Source organism: Cebus imitator, unplaced genomic scaffold, assembly GCF_001604975.1.
Source record: "Cebus imitator isolate Cc_AM_T3 unplaced genomic scaffold, Cebus_imitator-1.0 Scaffold660, whole genome shotgun sequence".
Lineage (NCBI taxonomy): Eukaryota > Metazoa > Chordata > Mammalia > Primates > Cebidae > Cebus > Cebus imitator.
The window spans coordinates 176,746-198,475 of NW_016107975.1; the positions used below are offsets into that span (position 1 = coordinate 176,746).

The 21,730-nt window shown below is 35.1% G+C and overlaps 2 protein-coding genes across 2 annotated transcripts; both read left to right on the plus strand.

Annotated features, from left to right (window-relative positions):
- The first annotated feature begins 2,177 nt into the window (after window positions 1-2,177).
- On the plus strand, window positions 2,178-3,881 carry LOC108295826 (taste receptor type 2 member 45-like). The gene has a single exon (XM_017518158.2). It carries the CDS (start codon window positions 2,335-2,337, stop codon window positions 3,235-3,237), a length of 903 nt encoding a protein of 300 aa, XP_017373647.1. The 5' UTR covers window positions 2,178-2,334; the 3' UTR covers window positions 3,238-3,881.
- A 15,976-nt stretch (window positions 3,882-19,857) lies between these two features.
- Window positions 19,858-20,817, plus strand: TAS2R14 (taste 2 receptor member 14). Its single transcript, XM_017518152.1, has one exon. It carries the CDS (start codon window positions 19,858-19,860, stop codon window positions 20,815-20,817), a length of 960 nt encoding a protein of 319 aa, XP_017373641.1.
- The last annotated feature ends 913 nt before the right edge of the window (window positions 20,818-21,730 follow it).

Sequence of the window (21,730 nt, forward strand, 5' to 3'; positions counted from 1 at the left end):
TATTCAAAGACCCTGTAATTCTACTAGTAATTGGATATCCAAAGGAATTGCATCAAATGATATATGAAAGCATGCTCATAGTAGCATTATTCATGACTGCTCAAAAAGGAAAATCCCCCAAATATACATCAACTAAGGATGGATGAATCACTACAGTAAATCTGTATAATGGAACAATATGGATAAGTGAAAAGATATAGATCACAGATACATGTGACTATGTGACTAAACTTCAGAGAAGATCAGGTACATTCAGAGTGGTATGGCCACAGACTAAGTGACCAAATTTCAGAAACATAGTATTGAGTCCAAGAAGCTATGAACAAGAACCTACAGAACTACACCTATGTATGGTTTAAAGTAGGCAAAACCATGTTAAGGAGTTTAGGGTTGCATACCTAGTTGGTAAGGCATAAAGAAAACCAAGGAAATGATCATCGTAAATTATGGGTATTGCTTACCTCAGCAGATGTGAAGAAACATTTAGGGGCTTGAAAAGCAGCATGGGAGTAGCCCTAGGCTCTTTGTAATGTTCCATGTCTTGCCCTATGTGATGATTACATGAATGTTTATGATACATTGCTGTGTTTACCATTGTTATTTTGACTCATTTCTAAGTGTGCATTATACTTTTATTTGAAAAATATTTAGGAGAAGTGCACCATAAAAATTATTGATTACTCTGCTCATTACATACCTAGGAAAAAATTCACCATTTATGTATCTTTATATACAACTCTAAGAGAGTTGAAGTACAAACTTTATTTTAGCTACAACGTGTAGAAACAAGAGGAGATGTTACCTGCAGTACACAGATCTTTCTAAAGGTGTTTTCTACCTTTAATTATCTACCTTGCAGGTCAAAACTTTGTCATTCCTCATCTATTTTTCTTTTGGTTCCTGTATTACTGATACAACAAGGGTGGACATATTTCCCACACTCTTGGTTTAGCAGAGTACCTATATCAATTAGGTTTTTCTGCAACCTCTACAAAACTACGTTACATATTGATATCTCACATATCTTTGGATTCGGCTTTCCTAAGCTGGGTTTGGTGGATGGCTCTGGTAATTTGAGATGGGCCAAGTTCTGCATCTTGGAACTAGTTAGACTTTGGCCAATTTAGGCTGGATCAGGCAGAGGCAAACTGACTCCATTATTTTCTCATTCTCCTTCTGGGAATAGTGTAGTAGCCAGGTGATGTTCTCAAAATAAATAGAAAAGAAAAAGAAACTTCAGTGTGGATGCCATCTCAAATCTCTGTGTGAAGTTTACCAATTTTCTCTTAATCAAAGCAAGTTATGTGAGTGCCCTGAGTCCAGGAGCAAAGTAGTCACCCTGTCTGTGGTGATAAAATACTGCAAGATTATATGTCAAAGAATTGATACTCAGAAATATTTCTAAAAGTGATGAATATTTTAATAAAATAACAAATATTTAGACATTAAATAGACGAGAGTAACTTTATCAAAGGTCTAAGCATGAGAGATATGTTTGACATATTTTTATGCGTTAAAAACCCTGAGTGGGAAAAAAGGACTAATTTTACCAGGATGATCTCCTGGAAACTCATTTTCCATTTTGTAAATTATTTTGGATATTCCTTTTTTTCTGGAGGGGTGTGTGTATGTGTGTGTGTGTGTGTGTGTGTGTGTGTGTGTGTCTGTCTGTCTGTGTATGTTTTATGAGCTTGTTGACAATAACATCATACAAAAGTACTGGTTAGCAGGAATAAGATTTTAAGGTGTATTGACCTTCCCATGGTTCTCAAGAAAACTTTGGATGATTTGGATTAAAAATTTTGGATTTTGTCTATTTAAATCTAGCATAAAATTGGTCATGGTGATGATCCTAGTTATGACTAATCTCCCTTTAAGAATTTAGACATTTACTTTATGAACTATGTAGTAAAATTTCCATAACCAATAGCTAAAGTTGCTGAACACAAATTATGGAGATGTGAAACGAGGAAAACATTATAAAACATTGAAAGAGAATATGTCTTTATTTGCATGCTGGCAAATGAAAATTCAGGCTTCACTTCAACTTCAGTTGAATATTTCCAGTCTCTAACAAGAATAGTCATTGAATGAATGAGTTAAGTTGAGCTGTTTGAACATTAGAATGTTTTCCATAAATACATTTTTTGAGCTCATCAATTAGCATTAAATGGTACTTTCTTGTTTGACACTGGTCACAGTATTTGAAAGTAAAAAGAATGTTACTGCAGATTCAGAAATCAGGTGCATATAAAATTTAAGCTCAGGGTATTAAAGGAATCACAGCCAGTGTTGTTAGGCTTTCATTTTTTCTGTCTTTTTGTCTGTTCAGACATGGTAACTTTTCTACCCATTATTTTTTCCATTCTAGTAGTGGTTACATTTGTTCTTGGAAATTTTGCTAATGGCTTCATAGCATTGGTAAATTCCATTGACTGGGTCAAGAGGCAAAAGATCTCCTTTGCTGACCAAATTCTCACTGCTCTGGTGGTCTCCAGAGTTGGTTTGCTCTGGGTAATATTACTACATTGGTATTCAACTGTGTTTAATCCAGATTTGTTTAGTTTAGAAGCAAGAATTACTGTTTATAATGCCTGGGCAGTAACCAACCATTTCAGCAACTGGCTTGCTACTAGCCTCAGCATATTTTATTTGTTCAAGATTGCCAATTTCTCCAACTTTATTTTTCTTCACCTGAAGAGGAGACTTAAGAGTGTCATTCCAGTGATGCTATTCGGGGCTTTGTTATTTTTGGTTTGTCATCTTGTCATGTTAAACATGGATGAGAGTGTGTGGACAAAAGAATATGAAGGAAATGTGAGTTGGAAGATCAAATTGAGTGATACAACGCATCTGTCTGACATGACTGTAAGCACACTTACAAACTTAATACCCTTTACTCTATCCCTGACATCTTTTCTCCTGTTAATCTGTTCTCTGAGCAAACATCTCAAGAAGATGCAGCTCCATGGCAAAGGATCTACAGATCTCAACATCAAGGTCCACATAAAAGCTTTGCAAACTGTGATCTCCTTCCTCTTGTTATTTGTTATTTATTTTCTGTCCCTAACCACGTCAATTTGGCATCTTAGAAGCACGCTGCAGAATGAACCTGTCCTCATGCTGTGCCAAATTACTGCAATTATATGTCCTTCATTTCATTCATTCATCCTAATTTGGGGAAGCAAGAAGCTAAAACAGACCTTCCTTTTGATTTTGTGTCAGAGTAGGTGCTGAGTAAAAGACCAGAAACTCTCAAATTTCTGGGTTCACAAGTGGGACATCGTGTGTCTCCAAGATAAAACAAACTGATAGTGTCTGGAACATTTTATACTTTCTGCTGGCTTTTTTGTAGTGTATATCTTTCAGTAATTTCCAAAAGTAGACCTAGAAAAGTCTTTTACCTAAAGTTAGCCTAAAAAAGTATCCATATATGCATGTGTATGTGTATATGAAACTCTTAAGAGACAGTGACAATAACATAATCTTAATCATTTTTTACAAACTGCCAAATTATAGAAAATATGGTAAGAAATTTTTCAAAATCATGAAGCCATGTGTATTTCACATATACATTTCATATTATCATGTCTTATTTGAAAAATTTATGATCTCCATTTATAATTGTTAAGAACTTACAGCTTAGTTCACAAAATGTTGCACTTTTCCACTGTTATTTGTATCATACATGTGTACCATAGTGTGCTTGAACATCATTATGTGAACATCTAGTTTTTGGGATGGTATGAGAATTCTATTCTAAATCAATAATGAGGTTTTATCTTTGGAGTAGTTTCTATTTCATCATGAATTCTAATTTTATGTTTAGTTTAAAGCAAGTAATTATTGTTAGAAAACTATGCTCACAATAAAATTCAAGGATGAAAAATATATTTGGAATAAATTTTGTATATGTCTATTGTAAACAGTACTGAGGAATATTCAATTTTATACAAATATGTGAACAACTGAGAAAAAAGTCATTTCTGTAATTGGGACAGAAACACATTGATGACCTCAAGTGCTGTCATAAGTCTCCATATACAGTTAGAAAGGTCATTTCTTCCAGTTTTTGAGGTGAAGAAAACCTTTTTTGAAGTTGAGATCTGATGTCAAATATTTTAGTTTTATTTCTAAACCACCTGAGAGTCCCTGAATTGCCAATTATCTTCAATAACTTCCACATTTAAAATTCTTTGTAAACATCACATAAATGAACTCAAATCTTTATTACTTAAAAATAATCAATGTAAAAATAGTATAGAAATTATTAAAATCATTGAATTAAACCTTCTGCAAATGTTAAAATGACATCTATGAAATCTATGTATTGATGATAGGAAATGACTTAAATATTTGTTTTATTATAATCTAGTTGCAAATAATGCAGTGAGATAAAGTGTGTTGACATATTAAGTGACAGCAAGCTCCATTATAGGAAGAAAATATATAACAGCTTTAAACAAGTAAATTCTACAGACTGTGTTAATTCTTGGGGTTATGAAATTTTAACAGTGTTATTGAAACCTTTAGATAAATCATCTGATTTAGTTATTTACTTATCATACATCTTTCCTGGTACACCGTAAGCACCATAAAAGCAGAGATCATTGAGATCTTGCTTACTGTTGACTCCTAGGACTTAAAAGATAGCACAAAAGATAGATATCCAAAAGTATTTTGATGAACAAATAAATTAGTAAATACATGAATAAATTATATATTTCGGGGTGGTGAACCAAGAGAAATGAAACATCACAAAATCTACAGTTGCATGAATTTTCCTATTCTGGTTTCTGGTTGAGATTACAGGATTATCTAAGAAGAAACATTTCTCAGAATAAAAGTGTGGCTATTCCATAATTGTAAGGGAAATATCACTATAATATAGCCTCAATTCAACTACATCAGATGAAAGATATGGATGGAGACAAGGTTGAACATCTAAATAAGATGGCACCTATTACAATACCTTTAAAAAAAGCACATAAAAGATTTTTGGATATTTGCATATATTTTTTCAATTGTGAATGATATGTTTGTATTGTGATATTTCTAGCTGGTTATTATGTAACAAAAATAGCTATTCATTTTTTAAAATTTAGTTATCAATGACCTTACTAAAATGTGATTTTTATATAATATTTTAATATCCTTTCTAAATGAACATTTTAATTGCCATATTATAAATTCACAGAAAAATGAATCAATAATAATTATGCCACTGAATAAATAGCTTTGGGGTCTAGAACACAATGTCTGATATAAAGTGATGACATTTATTTGGAAGGTAAGACCAGGGCAGCAATGGTGGGGACACATGGAAATTGAGGCAAGAGCAGATGTCAAGCAATGTGTTGTGATGTATTGTAACAATGTGTTGTGTGTATGTGACTGTGTTGTGGCCATTTCACAATAAGGTGAGAGAGATAGCATGGTGGTCATCAGATGTGTACACTTGGCTTCCACTACACTTCCAGAATGGCTACAAGGGGAAACCATAGCCAGCACGAGTCCATGGACATGAGAGAGGAGGGACAATGTATCTGCTCAGCTGTCTTCTGTTGTCGATTTCCCATTGGCCAGGGTTCACCTGAGGCAGAACTACCATCTCTACTGTTCTGCCTTCCATCATCCAGTCCCTTGGTGGCTGTTATGAAAGTCAGACGTCATCCCACAGTGTGGTGATCCATTCAAGCCCCAATAGGAAGGATGATCTGGATCAGGCAAGGTCCTGGCCAAGAGAGAAGGAGACAGTCCAGTGAATCTGAGGAAGCACATGTTTGTGTCCAATACTGTCTACTCCTTGTACCACTCTGCATTGCTCATGTATTCCAAACATGCCTGGCTTTATGGGCATATGATTTCCACAGTTGCACAGTGTCTTGTGCTTAGAGGCATTCATGCTTAGAGGGGCTTTATGATTGGATTAATCTTCTGGACCTGCTGTTTTGTTTTTTAGACAGAGGGCACTCTTCTGCTGAAGAGGAAATGGTTTTGCATTAATTCCCTAGGGGTTTGCTCTCCCCTCTCCTATGGATTTGTCATAGACTTGCACAGAGTCCTCTAATGCCCACTATGCATGCCTCTAGCAGGTTTGAGTTCTGCTGCATTATCAATGGGCAGAACAGCTTGGGCCAGAGCCTATATCTTCTATAGAACTCTTTTTTGTTCTGGGTTCCACTTGAGACCAGTAGCCTTTGGAAACTCCAATAGTGAATCAGAACAATATCCTGAAATGTGGAATATGTTGACTCCAAAATCCCAATAGGCCCCAAAACACTGTGCCTTTTCTTTTGTGAGAGGAATTATATACCAGACAACATGCCATTTACTTTAAAAAGGATGTTTTGACACAAGGACCAGGAGCATTGGACCTCTAAAAGCACTATGTATTACAAGTCCCTGAATCTGCTGAAGTTTATATATCTCTTTTTCTGGTATTTTACTTTTTTAAATTTTATACTATTTTACTATGTTTAAGGAACTTACCACTTCCTGCTTATGGGTACCAATTAAAGTAATATTATTAATATATTGAGTTAGGATGATGTTTTGCAAAATGCCAATTAAACTGAAAACAGAAGTGACATAGCCCTGACATAAAACAGTGAAGCAGTGGTTTTGTTCTTACCACACCAAACAAATTGTTTTGATTTTCTCTCACAATGGATCTAGATTAAAAAGCATTCATCAAATCAAAAGCCACATACAAAGTTCCAGAAACCACGTTCTGCTCCGTAAAGATATCACATTCTAGAGAGCATCTTCAAGTGCAATTTAAGTTTCTGCTAATGTGCATTCATTCTATAATCCATCTGGTTTTGGAAGAGGCCAGAAAGGTTGACTGAATAGGAATATAAAATGTAACACCACCTCCATTGTTCATTATCAGGAGGACTTAAGATTTCTTTCAGTCATTTATCTCTGCTTCTCTAATTGGCTCAGTTCTGAGAACTGGCTGAGAGTCTTTGATTTTTCACATCAGAGGCTGACCCCAGGACTCAGCTTTTTCAACTCTGTTTTCCTCTTTGTTAATAATTATTTAGCAAAGTACACAGCCTCTTCAACTATTGGCCATTCAACCCATTCCAGTGAGGACGTTGCTGTCACCACTCCATTAAATCTGACATTTGTAAGATCACCAGTGAGGTGTGTTGCCTTGTCAATGGTTAGTCTTCATGTTGCATGCTCTGTTAGCAGTATTGAATGTAATTTATTTGCATTTGAAGATGCTGCCGTCTTCTGATTTTATCCTTGTTCACTGGGCACCACCTCTCAGTCTCCTTTGCTAGTTCTCCCCCTTGTCTTTAAACTGAAAATATCACACTGTCCAAGGTCTGAATTCTATAATCTTTAATCAATCATGCTTGTTTTGTTGGTGATTTCATGCACTCCCCTTACTGATAATTTAGCCAAACGGTTCAATAGAGAGGAATAAGGTTATTCATTTACATATTCATATATATTATGTATTTATGTACATCTATTTACATATGACAAATTATGTAAACTCTTTTTTCTTCAAATGTCAAAGTTACATTTAAAAATAATATGACCAAAAATCTAGGGAGAAGGTGGGAGCAACAATAATGTTTTTACTTGAATTTCTACCTATTTAGAGTTATGGTGACTCTGTATCCAATTTAGTTTTATTTAAAATAGCAATGTAGATATTGATAGATTGATAGGCAGAAGATTTTAAGTATATAATAATCTATATATAATTACATAATGATATCAGCAAAGTAATTCATAGATAGAATTATGATTTACTAACCCATTTTTTATTTCTTGCATTTTGTACAATGTCTCAGTATCTGTCAATATCTCATTTCTTAAGTTTTTCTCTATGATCATTTACTTATGAGTTAATTTTTGTGGATGATATGAAATAAGAGTTTAAATTTATGTCTTTTTCCTTCTCTTTTTACTCCCATTTCTTAGGTAAGTTCATCTAGTCATGGTCTTACTTACTTTCTGTGTCTTGATGATGCCAACATTTAATCCTTCAGCTCAGATCTCAACCCTGGTCTCCAGAATCCATTCTCTAATAGACTATTTGACATCTTTATTTGGTTGTGTTAACAAGAACTTGAACTAACATGTCCAAATCAAAATACTGATCTTCCCTCCAGTTTTCAAATCTGTTTCTTCTATAGTCTTTCCCTCTGCTGTTAAAAACCACTTCAGACTTTCAGATGCTTAGACTAAAAAAAAATGGAGTCAACATTTTCTCTCTTTCAGAACTCATCTCTAAGACATCAGCAAATTTTGTTGACTCTATCTTCAAAAACATGCAGAATCCAATCCCCTGTCATCACTCTGCCATACTCATATAAGCTTCTTCATATTTTGAAAGGATATTTGCTATCAGCTTCTAATTATTCTTTCTAGTTCTGCCCATCCTTTTATTCTGATGTGTTCTCAAGGTAGCAACCAGAGCCTGTGAAAACGCAAATTTGATCGTGCCATTCTTCTGCTCCAGATTTTTCAATGGCTTTTATCTAATTCAGAGTAAAGACCAAATCTTTACAAAATCTTATAATCATCTGAAAGATCTGATTTTGTCTGCCTGTCTGTCCTGAAACACCTGGCTCATCGCATGCTAGCAACACTGGCCTTTGTGTCATTTCTGGAATATGACAAGCATTGGCTCAGGGACTTCATGATTGTGTCCCTTCTTCTTGGATTACTCTTTCTCAGGTATCAACACTAAACATTGTCACTCCTCCAATATCACTGAATCATTGAGGCTTCCAATACTACATTATTTAAAGAGAAATCTCATTTCACTTTGCAGTGTTTTTCTTTTTTAGCTTTGATTTTAGGTTCAGGGGTACACGTGCAGGTTTGTTATGTAAGTAAATTGCATGTCACAGGTGGTTAGTGTACAGATTATTTTGCCCCTTGGGTGATAAGCAGAGTACTTGATGGATATGGATATCTCTTTGATCCTCACTCTCCTTCTTCTGTCTGTTCACATAGACCCTGATATCATGTGTTCGCTTCTTTGTGTCCACATGTACTCAATATTTAGCACCCACTTATAATTGAGAACATGTGGTATTTGGTTTTCTGTTTCTGTGTTTGTTGGCTTAGAATAATGGCCTCCAGCTCCACCCATGTTGCTGCATCATCTTGTTTTTTTAATGATTACATAGTATTCCATGTTGTATATATACCATATTTTCTTTATCCAGTCTCTCATTTATGGACTTTTAGGTTTATTCCAGGTCTTTGCTATTGTGAATAGTTTTGTCATGAACATTTGCGTGCATGTGTCTTTATCATAGAACAATTAACATTTCTTTGGATATATATCCAATAATGGGATTGCTGGGTTGAATGGTAATTCTGGTTTAAGTTTTTTGGAAAATTGCCATACCAATTTCCACAATTGCTGGACTAATTTACATATCCACCACCAGTATAAAAGCATTCCCTTTCACCACACATTGCCAGAATCTGTTGTTTTCTTTGAGTTTTTAGTAATAGCTATTCTGACTGATATAAGATGGTATCTCATTGTGGTTTTGAATTGCATTTCTTTAATGATTAGTCATATTGGGCATTTTTTATATGTTGGTTGGCTGTGTGTATGTCTTTACCTGAAAATTGTTCATGACCTTTCTATCAAGAAAAAAATACAAAAATTAGCCAGTCATGGTGTTGCACACCTGTGGTCCCAACTACTTGCAAGGTTGAGTTGCAAGGATTTCTTGAAATGATGGGGTGGAGGTTGCAGTAAGCTGAGATCACACCACTGCACTATGGCCTGGGCAACAGAGTGAGACCCTGACTCAAAACAAACAAACAAAACATACACACACAAAGAAGTTAGAATAGGAACTCTGCTTCTATTTTCCATTTGCTTGGTAGATTTTTCTCCATCTTTTAAATTAGAGCTTATTGGTATCATTGCATGTGAGTGTGTCTCTTGAAGACAGCATACCATTGGGCCTTGCTTCTTTATTCAACTTGCCACTCTGTGCCTTTTAATTGGGGCATTTAGGCTGTTTACATTCAAGGTAAGTATTGCTATGTGGGGATTTGACCCTTTTATCATGTTGTTAGCTGATTATCATGCAGACTGATTTCTGTGGTTACTTTATAGTACACTAATCCATGTACTTAAGTGTGATTTTGTTGTGGCCAATAATGATCTTTCCTGTCTATGATTATCAATCCCTTCAGGACCTCTTGTGGGGCAGGTCTGGTGGTAATAAAATCCCTTAGCATTTGTTTGTCTGAAAAATATCCTATTTTTACTTCACTTATGAAGTTTAGTTTGGCTGGATATGAAACTCTTGGTTTGACATTCCTTTTTTAAAAAATTTCTGAATATAAGCCCCCATTCTCTTCCTGATTTTAGAGTTTCTGCCAACAGGTTCACTAAATGGAAGAAAATTTTTGCAAGCTACCCTTTGTCAGATGGGTAGATTGCTAATATCAAGAATCTACAAAGATCTACAAAGGCTAATAGCAAGAAGCTACAAAGAACTTAAACAAATTTAAAAGACACAAACAACTCCATCAAAAAGTGGGTGAAGAATATGAACAGACACTTCTCAAAAGGAGACATTTATGCAGATAACAAACATATGAAAAAAATGCAAATCAAAACAACATTGAGATACCATCTCACGCCAGTTAGAATGGCGATCATTAAAAAATCTGGAGACAACAGATGCTGGAGAGGATGTGGAGAAATAAGAACACTTTTACACAATTGGTGGGAGTGTAGATTAGTTCAACCATTGTGGAAGACAGTGTGGCAATTCCTCAAGGACCTAGAAATAGAAATTCCATTTGACCCAGCAATACCATTACTGGGTATATATCCAAAGGATTATAAATCGTTCTATTATAAGGACACATGCACATGAATGATCACTGCAGCACTGTTTACAATAGCAAAGACTTGGAACCAACCCAAATGCCCATCAATGATAGACTGGACAGGGAAAATGTGGCACATATACACCATGGAATACTATGCAGCCATAAAAAACAATGACTTCGTGTACTTTGTAGGGACATGGATGAGCCTGGAAACCATCATTCTGAGCAAACTGACAGAAGAACAGAAAATCAAACACTGCATGTTCTCACTCATAGGCAGGTTTCAAACAATGAGAACACATGGAAACAGGGAGGGGAGCATCACACACTGGGGTCTGTCAGGGGGAACTAGGGGAGGGATGGTAGGGGGTGTGGAGTTGGGGAGGGAGAACATGGGGAGAAATGCCAGATATAGGTGATGGGGAGGAAGGCAGCAAACCACATTGCCATGTATGTACCTATGCAACAATCTTGCATGTTCTTCACATGTACCCCAAAACCTAAAATGTAATAAAATAAGTATTAAAAATTTTTCAGAAATATAATGTTGAGTCCAAGAAGCCATAAATAAGAACACACAGGACTACATTTACATATGATAATAAGTAGGTAAAACTATGTTACGGAGTTTAGGGTTGCATATCTAGATGGTAAGGTATAAGGACAATCAAGTAAATGATCATCATAAATTATGTGTATTGCTTACCTCAGGAGATGTGAAGAAATGTTAGGGGCTTGAAAAGTAGCATAGAGGTGGACCTACACTCTTTGCAATGTTCCATGTCTTGCCCTGCATGACGGTTACGTAAGTGTTTATGATACTTTGTTGTATTTACCATTTTTAAAACTACATTAGATATTGATTCTCCATGTCTTTGGATTCAGTTTTTCTAAGATGAATTTGGTGTATGACTCTGGTGGTTTGAGATGGGCCAAGTTCTGCATTTGGAGCTAAAGTTTCACCAATTTAGGCTGGATCAGGCAGGGACAATCTGACTCCATTTGTTTCTTTTCTCCTTCTGGGAACAGTGTAGTAACCAGGCAATGTTTTGATAAATGGAATGTTCCTGATAAATGCAACAGAGTAATGTAGAAACAATCTCAAATCCCTGTTAAATTCTACCAATATTCTGTTCATCAAATAAGTTATGTGAGTGAACTCAGAATCCAGGGGCAAGGTAGTTACCTTGCCTGTGGTGGGAGGATATTGCAAGATGAAATATCATAAGGTGTAATACTTGGAAACGTTTATAAAATCGATAAATATTTTAATGAAGTAATATATACTTAAACATCAGATAGACTTGAGAGTAGCTTTACTAACGGCTGAAGCATGGGAGACACATGTTTGATATATATTTTTGTATGGGCTGAAAATGCTGAGTGGGAAAATAGGACTAATTTCACCAGGATGACCTCCTGGAAACTCATTTTCCATTTTGGAAATTTAACAAAGTAATTCCTTCTATCCCAGAGGGGTGTTATATATATATATATGTGTGTGTGTGTGTGTGTGTGTGTGCTTGGTAACAATAAATTCATAAAAAGTATTGGTTAGCAACAACCAGATTTTAAGGTATATTGGCCTTTCGGTGTTTCTCAAAAACACTTTGGATAATTTTGATAAAAATATTTGGATTCTATGTATTTAAATCTAGTGTAAAAATCAATCAATTATAGGTGATGATTCAAAGCTCCCTTTAACAATTTAGACATTTACTGTATGTACTATTTACTGAGTGATAAAATTTCCCTAACAACCAGAGTTGCTGAACACAAATTATGTATAGGTTAGACAAGCAAAATATTTCAAAACAGTGAAAGAGAATATGTCTTTATTTGCATGCTGGCAAATGAATATTCAGGTTTCACTTCAACTTTAGTACAAATAACTCCATCCAATTATAAGAACAGACATGGAATGAATAAGTTAATTTGAGATGTTTTGAAAATAAGAATGTTTTCCATAAAGACAGTATTAAATTCATCCATTAGCATAAGCTGGCATTTTTATTTGACAGTCACAGTATTTAAAAGTAAGAAGAATGTTATGACACGTAAAGAAATCAGGTATAAATAAATTTTAAGGTCAAGCCATTGAAGAAATTACAATCTGTGATATTAGGCTTGTATTTTTTTCTGTTCAGATATGATAACTTTTCTACACGTTGTTGTTTCAATTCTTGTAGTGATCCTATTTGCTATTGGAAATTTTGCCATTGGGTTCATAGCACTGGTAAATTTTGTTGGCTGGGCAAAGAGACAAAAGATCTCCTCAGCTGATAAAATTCTCTCCAAGTTGGTTTGCTCTGGATAGTATTGTTACAATGGTATTCAACTGTGTTGAATCCAGCTTCACATAGTTTAGAATTAAGAATTACTGTTTATAATGTCTGGACAGTAACCAACCATTTCAGCATCTGGCTTGCTACTAGCCTCAACACATTTTGTTTGCTCAAGATTGCCAATTTAGCCAACCTTATTTTTCTTCACCTTTAATATTAATCAGTTTTTTTCCAAACTGCCAAATTATACAAAATATGATAAGTTCCTCAGAATTATGAAATTATGTGTATTTCACATATACATTTCCTGTGATCATGTTTTATTTGAAAAATTTATGATCTCTCTTTATAATTTTTAAGAACTGACAGCTTATGTCAAGAAATCATTTTTCCTTTCCACTGTGATTTGTTCCACATATATGTACCACAGTGTGCTTGACTATCATTATTTGAACATCTAATTTTTGGATAATAAGGACATTTAATTCTAAATCAATAATGAGGTTTTATCTTTGGGGTAGTTTTTATTCCATCATGAATTATAATTTATGTTTAGTTTAAGGTAAACAGAATTATTGTTAGAAAACGATTCACACCATAAAATTCAAGGGTGACAAATATATTTAGAATACATTTTGTATATGTCTGACATAAATGGTACTGAGGAATGTTAGATTAGATGCAAGTATGTGAACAGTTAAGAAAAAAATTTGTATAATAATAATGAAGAAAGCAACGTAATTATGACTTCTTCAGTGCTGTCATCTCAATAGGCAGTTAAATATACAATTTCTTCCAGTTTTTGAATTAAAGAAAAACTTTTTTTAAGTAGAGATCTGATGTCGAATATTTCAGTTTTTTTCTAACTCACTTCAGAGCCTCTGACTTGCCAATTATCTCCTTTATCTTCCACATTTAAAATGCTTATTAAATGTTGTGTGAAAGAACTCAAATTTTCCCATGTCAAAAAAAATCAGTGTAAATATGGTATAGAAATTATCGAACATAATGAAAGGAAACTTTCTGCAAATGTTAAAATGTCATCTATCAAATCTATGTATTGATGATATAAAATGTCTTAAATATATATTTTATTATAATCTTGTAGGCGATGAAATGAGAGAAAGTATGTTGACATATTTAGTAATAGTAACTTCTATTATAGTAAGGAAATGTATAACAGTGTTCAACAAACAGATTCTACATGACTGTATTAATTCTTGGTGTTATAAAATTTTTACAATGTTATCTAAAGCTTGAGATAAATGATCTCTACATGTGATTTAGTTATTTGCTTATCACACATCTTTCCTGGTCCAATAAAACCAGAGCTCATACAGAACTTGCTTACTGTTGACTCCCCAGACATAAAAGACGGCACTAGAATAAGTGTTCAAAAATGATATTTTGATGAACAAATAAACTGGTGAATACATAAGTAAATTAAGTGCATTGTGATGGTGAACCAATGAAAATGAAAGTCATCACAAAATCTATAGTGGCATGAATTTTTCTGTTCTGCTTTCAGGTTAAGATTACATGCTTATCCAAGAAGAAGCATTTCTTAGAGCAAAAGTGTGGCTATTCGACAATTCTAGGGGAAATATCACTATAATATAGACTTGATGAAGCTATTATCAGATGTGTGATGTGAAGACAAAGTAGAACATGAAAATCAGATAGCACCTATTACAGTACTTTTTAAAAAGCATAGGAAAGATTTTTGTATATTTGCATGTATTTTTATTGTGAATGATATATTTGTATTATGGTATTTTCTAGCTGGTTATTGTATAAACAGAAATGACATTTGATTTTAGAAAATTCAATTAATTACCAAACATCTTACTACAATGTTTATATATAGTTTTATTTAGTATCCTTCCTAAATAAATATTTTAATTGCCATATTGTAAACTTACAGAAAAGTGAATGAACTGTATTTATAGAACTGAATGAATATCTTAGCCTCAGGGGTCTAGAGCTAGAGACAATGTCTGATATTAAAGTAATGACATTTACTTGAAAGGTAAGTCCAGGGCAGCAATGGTGGGGACATGTGGAAATTGAGGCAAGAGCAAATGTAAAACAATGTGTGTTGATTATGTTATGACACTGCTAGTATCCGCTTCACAATGCGTTGAGAGACACAGGGTGGTGGTCATCAGATACATGCACTTGGCTCCCAATACTTTTCCATAAGAGTTGCAAGGGGGAACTACAGCCAGCGTTAGCCTATGGAAGAGAAAGAGTAGGGAGAATGTATCTGTTCAGCTGTCATCTGTCTTCCATTTCCCCTGGGCCAGGGATTTCTTAAGACAGAACTACCATCTCTGCTGTTCTGCCTTCCATCATCCAGTCCCTGTGTTGTGGTTATGAAATTCAGACCTCATGCCCACTGTGTGGTGATCTGTTCAAGTCTAAAATGGAAGGATAATCTGGGTCAGGCAAAGTGTTGGCCAGGGGAATGGTGGACAGTTCACTCCCTGCGCCACTCAGATGTGCTCATGCCCTCCAGTCATGGCTGGCATATGACATATAAGTATATGACATGAGCAGTTGCACAAGGTCTTATGCTTAGAAGGGCTTGTACTTAGAGGGACTCTATGCTTGCATTAATGTTCTGCACCTGCTGTTTTGTTTTAGAGACAGAGGGCACTCCTTTGCTGAAGAGGGAATGGTCTTACGTTAATTCTCTAGGAGTTTGCTCTCCCCTCTCCTATGGGCTTGACGGAGATATGCACAGAGTCCTATAATGCCCACTGTGCATGCCCCTAGCAGCTCTGAATTCTGCTGGATCATCTGGCACAATGGGCAGAGCAGCTTGGGGCAGAGCCTGTATCTGCCGTAGAGCTGCCTTTTGTTCTGGGTTCCACCTGAGACCAGTAGCCCTCAGGGAAAGTGTTAGTAAGTCAGAGCAATATCCTCAAATGTGGCATATGTTGTCTCCCAAATCCAAATAGTCCCCCCAAACACTGTGCTTTTTCTTTAGTGATTGGAAATATATATAGGGCAATATGCTATTTACTTCATTTATTTTATTTTTTTATTGCATTTTAGGTTTGGGGGTACATGTGAAGAACATGCAAGATTGCTGCATAGGTACACACATGGCAGTGTGATTTGCTGCCTTCCTCCCCATCACCTATATCTGGCATTTCTCCCCATGCTATCTCTCCCCAACTCCCCACCGACAGACCCCAGTGTATAATGCTTCCTTCCCTGTGTCCATGTGTTCTCATTGTTCAACACCTGCCTATGAGTGAGAACATGCAGTGTTTGATTTTCTGTTCTTGTGTCAGCTTGCTGAGAATGATGGACTGGACAGGGAAAATGTGGCACATATACACCATGGAATACTATGCAGCCATAAAAATGATGAGCTCGTGTCCTTTGTAGGGACATGGATGAACCTGGAAGCTATTTACTTTAAAAAGGATGCCTTGACAAGTGGACCAGGACCACTGCACCCCTAAAAACATCATCTGTGTTTTAGATTCCTGAATCAGCTGAGGTTTATCTCTTCTTCTGGTATTTTATTTCTGTTCAATGTTATAGTATTTTACTATATTTAAGGAACTTCCTACTTTTTGCTTATGGGTACTACTTAATGTAATATTATTAATATATTGAATGATGTTTTGCAAAATGTCAACTAAACTGAAAGTAGATGTGACATAGCCCTGACACAAAACAGTGAAGCAGTGGTATTATTCTTACTATATTTACCAGAAGCTATGCTCTGCTCAGTGAATATGCCACACCCTGGAGAGCATTTGCAAGTGCAATTTAAGTGTATGGTAATCTGCAATTCGTGGTATAATTTATCTGGTATTTGCAGAGACCAGATGGGTTAGCTCAATAGGGACATGAATAGGACTGCCACCCCGACCCCCGTAACTTTCAAGTTTGTTGTGGTGTCAGTGATCGATTCTATTTCTTGAAGAATGCAGTTATTATTTTTTCATCTTGGTCTTGCCATGAGTGATGAGTTTCAGAGGCTTCCGCTTGTTTCTCCTTACAATAATGCCTCTAAGTATACAGATCAGGAAACAATATGAGAGTTCTGTCAGCTGCTGAATCTATCCATTTCAATTACACATTCAGAGAGAGGTGATAATGACAAACTCATTAGGTCCACCTTGGGATGGTCATGAGCCAAAGCTCTAGGTAGCATCTGACCTTCAAAAACTCATTCTCCATCCCATGGACCAGAGTGTCTTTTTAGGTACCCAGATATTAGTGTTAGTTCAGGCCCCATACCTAAAACTCTCAGATAGTATGTATGCTGTGTCCTTTCCTCTGGGTACTGTTATCTGGGTAATGGCTACAAGTGTTTGACTAAGCATCATATGAATACATCTTGGATATTCTTGTGGTGAATTCTCGGCATCCTTTCTCAATGGAACTTAAGCTTCCCTTCCAATTACCGAACTCTGGTTCTCTGAATTGGCTCAGTTCTGAGAACTGATCACTGGGTTTGTAGCTTTCTTCATGAAAATCTCTGTATTTCCCCAAACAGCTCAACTGAGCCTTGTCCAGATACTGTATGCCTTATACACAGTAGGCTGAAGTCTTTTGTAGTTGGTGACAATTCAAAGGCTGACTTCAGGAATCAGCTTTCCAACTCTGCTTTTCTCTTGTTTTATAAGTATTTATAAAAGTATAAAGCCTCTTCAACTACTGGCTTATAAACCCATTCCAACATGGCTGTTGCTGTCAGCACTTCATTGAATCCAATGTTTGCAAGATCACCAGTGAGTCTGTGTTACCAATTATTAGTCTTCGTCATGCATGCTCTATCAGCAGCATTGAACATAGTGGTTTGTACTTCTCTTTGTCTTCTTTCCCAACCTCATCTTTGTTACCTGAACATAGCCAGGCCAGGGTGACCTTCCTGTCTCTACAAGGATAGTATGTTTGTACTTCTAGCCTTAGGGATTTTTCCTTAATATTTGCCCGTGCTAGCTGAATTTGCCTCTTCAATGGTTTTGTTGACTAAATGTAAGGTAATTTTCAAGATATTTTAGTTTTATTTTATTTTATTTTTGCTCAGCATTGCTTCAGGGGACTGAAGGTGAGGGATCAGTTCTTCACAGTGATACCTTACATCTTTCTCTGTCATCTTTGAAGTTTATGATGCATATTTTTCTACTTTCTTTGGTAACTGTTGCTGAATTTGTTTCATTGGTGCTTTGCTCACTTTACTTACTTTTATAGCAATTGAAGAAGAATGACTGTGCCATGCTGCTTAGTTCCCCATCTTGGCTAGACAGTATGTCATCCTTTGTCTAGACTGGTGCCTGTAGTGAGGATCATGGAGCACACGTTGCTGGGAGAATGAATGCATGTGGAAAAAACGTCAAGGTATTTAGTGCTGATGGACCAATGTGCCCTACTGGGCAGGGGAGAGGCACAGAATAAGGATTCTTGCTTTGTGGACAAACTCATTGAAACACAGTGGCTGCTTTATGAGATAACAAATAGATTTCCACCTCTTCTCACGTGTCCAGAAAAAATATTTCCAAAGTTTCCAAAATATTTACATGGAATACTCTTTAATATAAACTTGCAAGTCTTTTTAAATGTGTTTAAAACTATCACAGTACTAAACATGAACTAGATGCATAATAAATGTTGAAAATAAAAAGCCTGAATTATCAAAGTGAAAAGAGAAAAAGATTTGGATCCCAAATAAACATATGTGTTTGAGTATGTGTGTGTGTGTGCATGCATGCGTGTTTGATGTGCATATACTTGTAAAAAGTAAAATAATAGAAAAGTACTATTTTAGGTACCCAGCATTCTAGGAATAATGTCTTCCACAAAATTATTAGAAAATTCTGCTACTTTTTGGGAGGAGCTTTGGATAACTATGAATATGTCCCCTTTACAGACCTAACCTTTAAAAAATGATTGGATTTTTCATTATTTTCTTTATTTTTATTATAAATTGACATATTTTTGTTGCATATATTTATGGCGTATTAGGTGATGTTATGATTTATGAATATGTGGAATAATTAAATGAAACTAATTAACATATTCAAATGATATATTAACAAATGATAGGTAACAAATACCTATCTTTTTTATGGTGAGAACATTTGAAATTTACTCTTTCAGCAGTTTTTTAATGTACAATACAGTATTGTTAACCAATTCACAATGCTGTTCAATAGATCTCAAAAAAGCAAAACAAATTTTATTCCTCTTGTCTGAGGCTCTGTACTCTTTAATAATCATCTTCCCATTTTTCCCCACCCAAGCTCGGAAGTATGTAAAAAATCTCAGTGCTTAGGATGTTCCATATACCAATTTTTGTAATGATACTTCTCTCTCCAAAGTATGTAGATAAGACCAAAAAAACCAAAACAATGAAAATAAATATATCTTTATTTGCATGTTAGCAAATGAGAATTCAGTGTTTCCTTTGTCACCAACTACAAAAGACTTCAGCCTACTGTGTATAAGGCACACAGCATCTGGATGAAGCTCAGTTGAGCTGTTTGGGGAAATACAGAGATTTTCATGAAGAAAGAAAGCTATAAACCCAGTGATTAGCAAATCTTGGTGGTTGCTGGTTTAACAATATATACACGAGTTTTTTTTTTTAAAGGACTATATTATTGAATTTTCAAGAATCAGATATACATAGCATTTTAGATGAATGCATTAAGAAGTCTTCAGCAGTGATATTAGACATTGGAGTATTCTCTTACAGGCAATGAGTGGTGTCATAAAGAGCATATTAACATTCATTTTCATTGTGGAATTTATAATTGGAAATTTAGGAAATGGTTTCATAGCGCTGGTGAACTGTATCAATTGGGTCAAGAGAAGAAAGATCGCTTTAGCTGATCAGATTCTTACTACTTTGGCAATCTTCAGAACTGGTCTGGTTTGGTTAATATTTGTAAGTTGGTATGTATCTGTGCTTCACCCAGCTTTATTTTTGACTGAAAAAATGTTAAGAATGTTTATTAATACCTGGGCGGTGACCAATCATTTTAGTGTCTGGTTTGCTGCAAGTCTCAGTACTTTTTATTGTTTCAAGATAGCCAATTTTTCTAACTCGATTTTTCTCTACCTGAAGTGGAAAGTTAAAAAGGCGGTTTTAGTGCTGCTTCTTGTGACTTTGGTTCTTTTGTTTTTAAATATTGCACTGATAAACGTCCATATAAATGCCAGGATCAATGAAGATAGCGGAAACAGAACTTGCAGTTCTGGTTCAAATAACTTTGCACAATTTTCCAGTCCTGTTTTATTAACCAGCACTGTGTTCTTTTTGATACCATTTACTTTGTCCCTGGCAAATTTTCTTCTGCTCACCTTCTCCTTGTGGAAACATCTCAAGAAGATGCACCACACTGTCAAAGGATCCGGAGACGCCAGCACCAAGGTCCACAGAAAAGTCATACAAATTGTGGTCACTTCCCTCCTACTCTACGCCATTTTCTCTGTGTCTTTTTTCCTACAACTTTGGATCTCTGAATTGTTGGAGGAAAATCTAATTTTTATTTTTTGCCAAGTATTGACAATGTCTTATCCTTCAGGTCACTCATGTGTCCTGATTCTTGGAAACAAGAAGCTGAGACAGGCCTTTCTGTCAGTGCTGCGGTGGCTGACGTGCAGGTTCAAAGACGGGGAGCCTTCAGGCCATAGAGAATTTAGGGAATCACCTTGAATATATTAGAAAAATATAGTTCCTAAGAAATTCTTGTACGTTATATCAATTTATACTTCCTCAAGTTTCTTTCTTTTTATATAACTTTGTGAATTTTACAAAGGTATGTTTGGAATTAACACCATTCAAACTATCACAAATTACAATATAAGAAAGTATGTATATTTACCATACACAGAAGAATGTGAATGCCATAAAGAGTTCTAATAAAAACAGATAATACAAATTTTGTATCAATAATTAACCTTTTTTGAGATTTTTAAATGAGAAACCTATAATGTATATGTGTATTGTATGGGTGTGACACAGTTACTGAAAATAGGCTGCTTAAAACTACATCTCAATCTGGTAGATAAAGCACATAAAATAATATGAAATTTTAGTATCATATTAAATTTACTTAATTTTTGTATAATATTTAGTACCTGATTAATGTGTATACAAAAAAGTAATTGGCTTTGTTTGTTGAATTAGAAGCCAGCTGTTTTACTAAACTATCATGTGCTTTGTTCATTCTTCTGTCTTTGCAGATAGAAAATTTTATCATCTGCATGTAGTGATTTTTAATGATTATTTTACTTCTTCATTTTAGTACTTAGAATTCTTTTTTTTTTTTTTGTGTCTGTTTGTATAATGAAATGGTTTGAACATTCAAAGTGTCAAGTAATTGAAGCGATAACTGCTATCTTTGCAAATGAAGTGTTTTTTAGTGTTTTAACAATAAATATACTGACTTTAGCTTTGAGATAAATTCTTTTAAAAATAATCTTCAGAGAGAATCTTTGTCTTCTTATTTTTCTCTGTGTGGTATTATAATAAAATCTCCGTTAAATATATCAAATTTTTTTTGCTGTTTATTAAGATGATCATATTTTCCCTCTCCTCTGGCCAATTAAAATACAATATTTGTTAA

What these genes read in the sequence shown, in the direction of transcription:
- TAS2R14 (XM_017518152.1), top strand. Translation starts at nt 19,858, where the DNA reads ATGAGTGGTGTCATAAAGAGCATATTAACATTCATTTTCATTGTGGAA.
- LOC108295826 (XM_017518158.2), top strand. Translation starts at nt 2,335, where the DNA reads ATGGTAACTTTTCTACCCATTATTTTTTCCATTCTAGTAGTGGTTACA.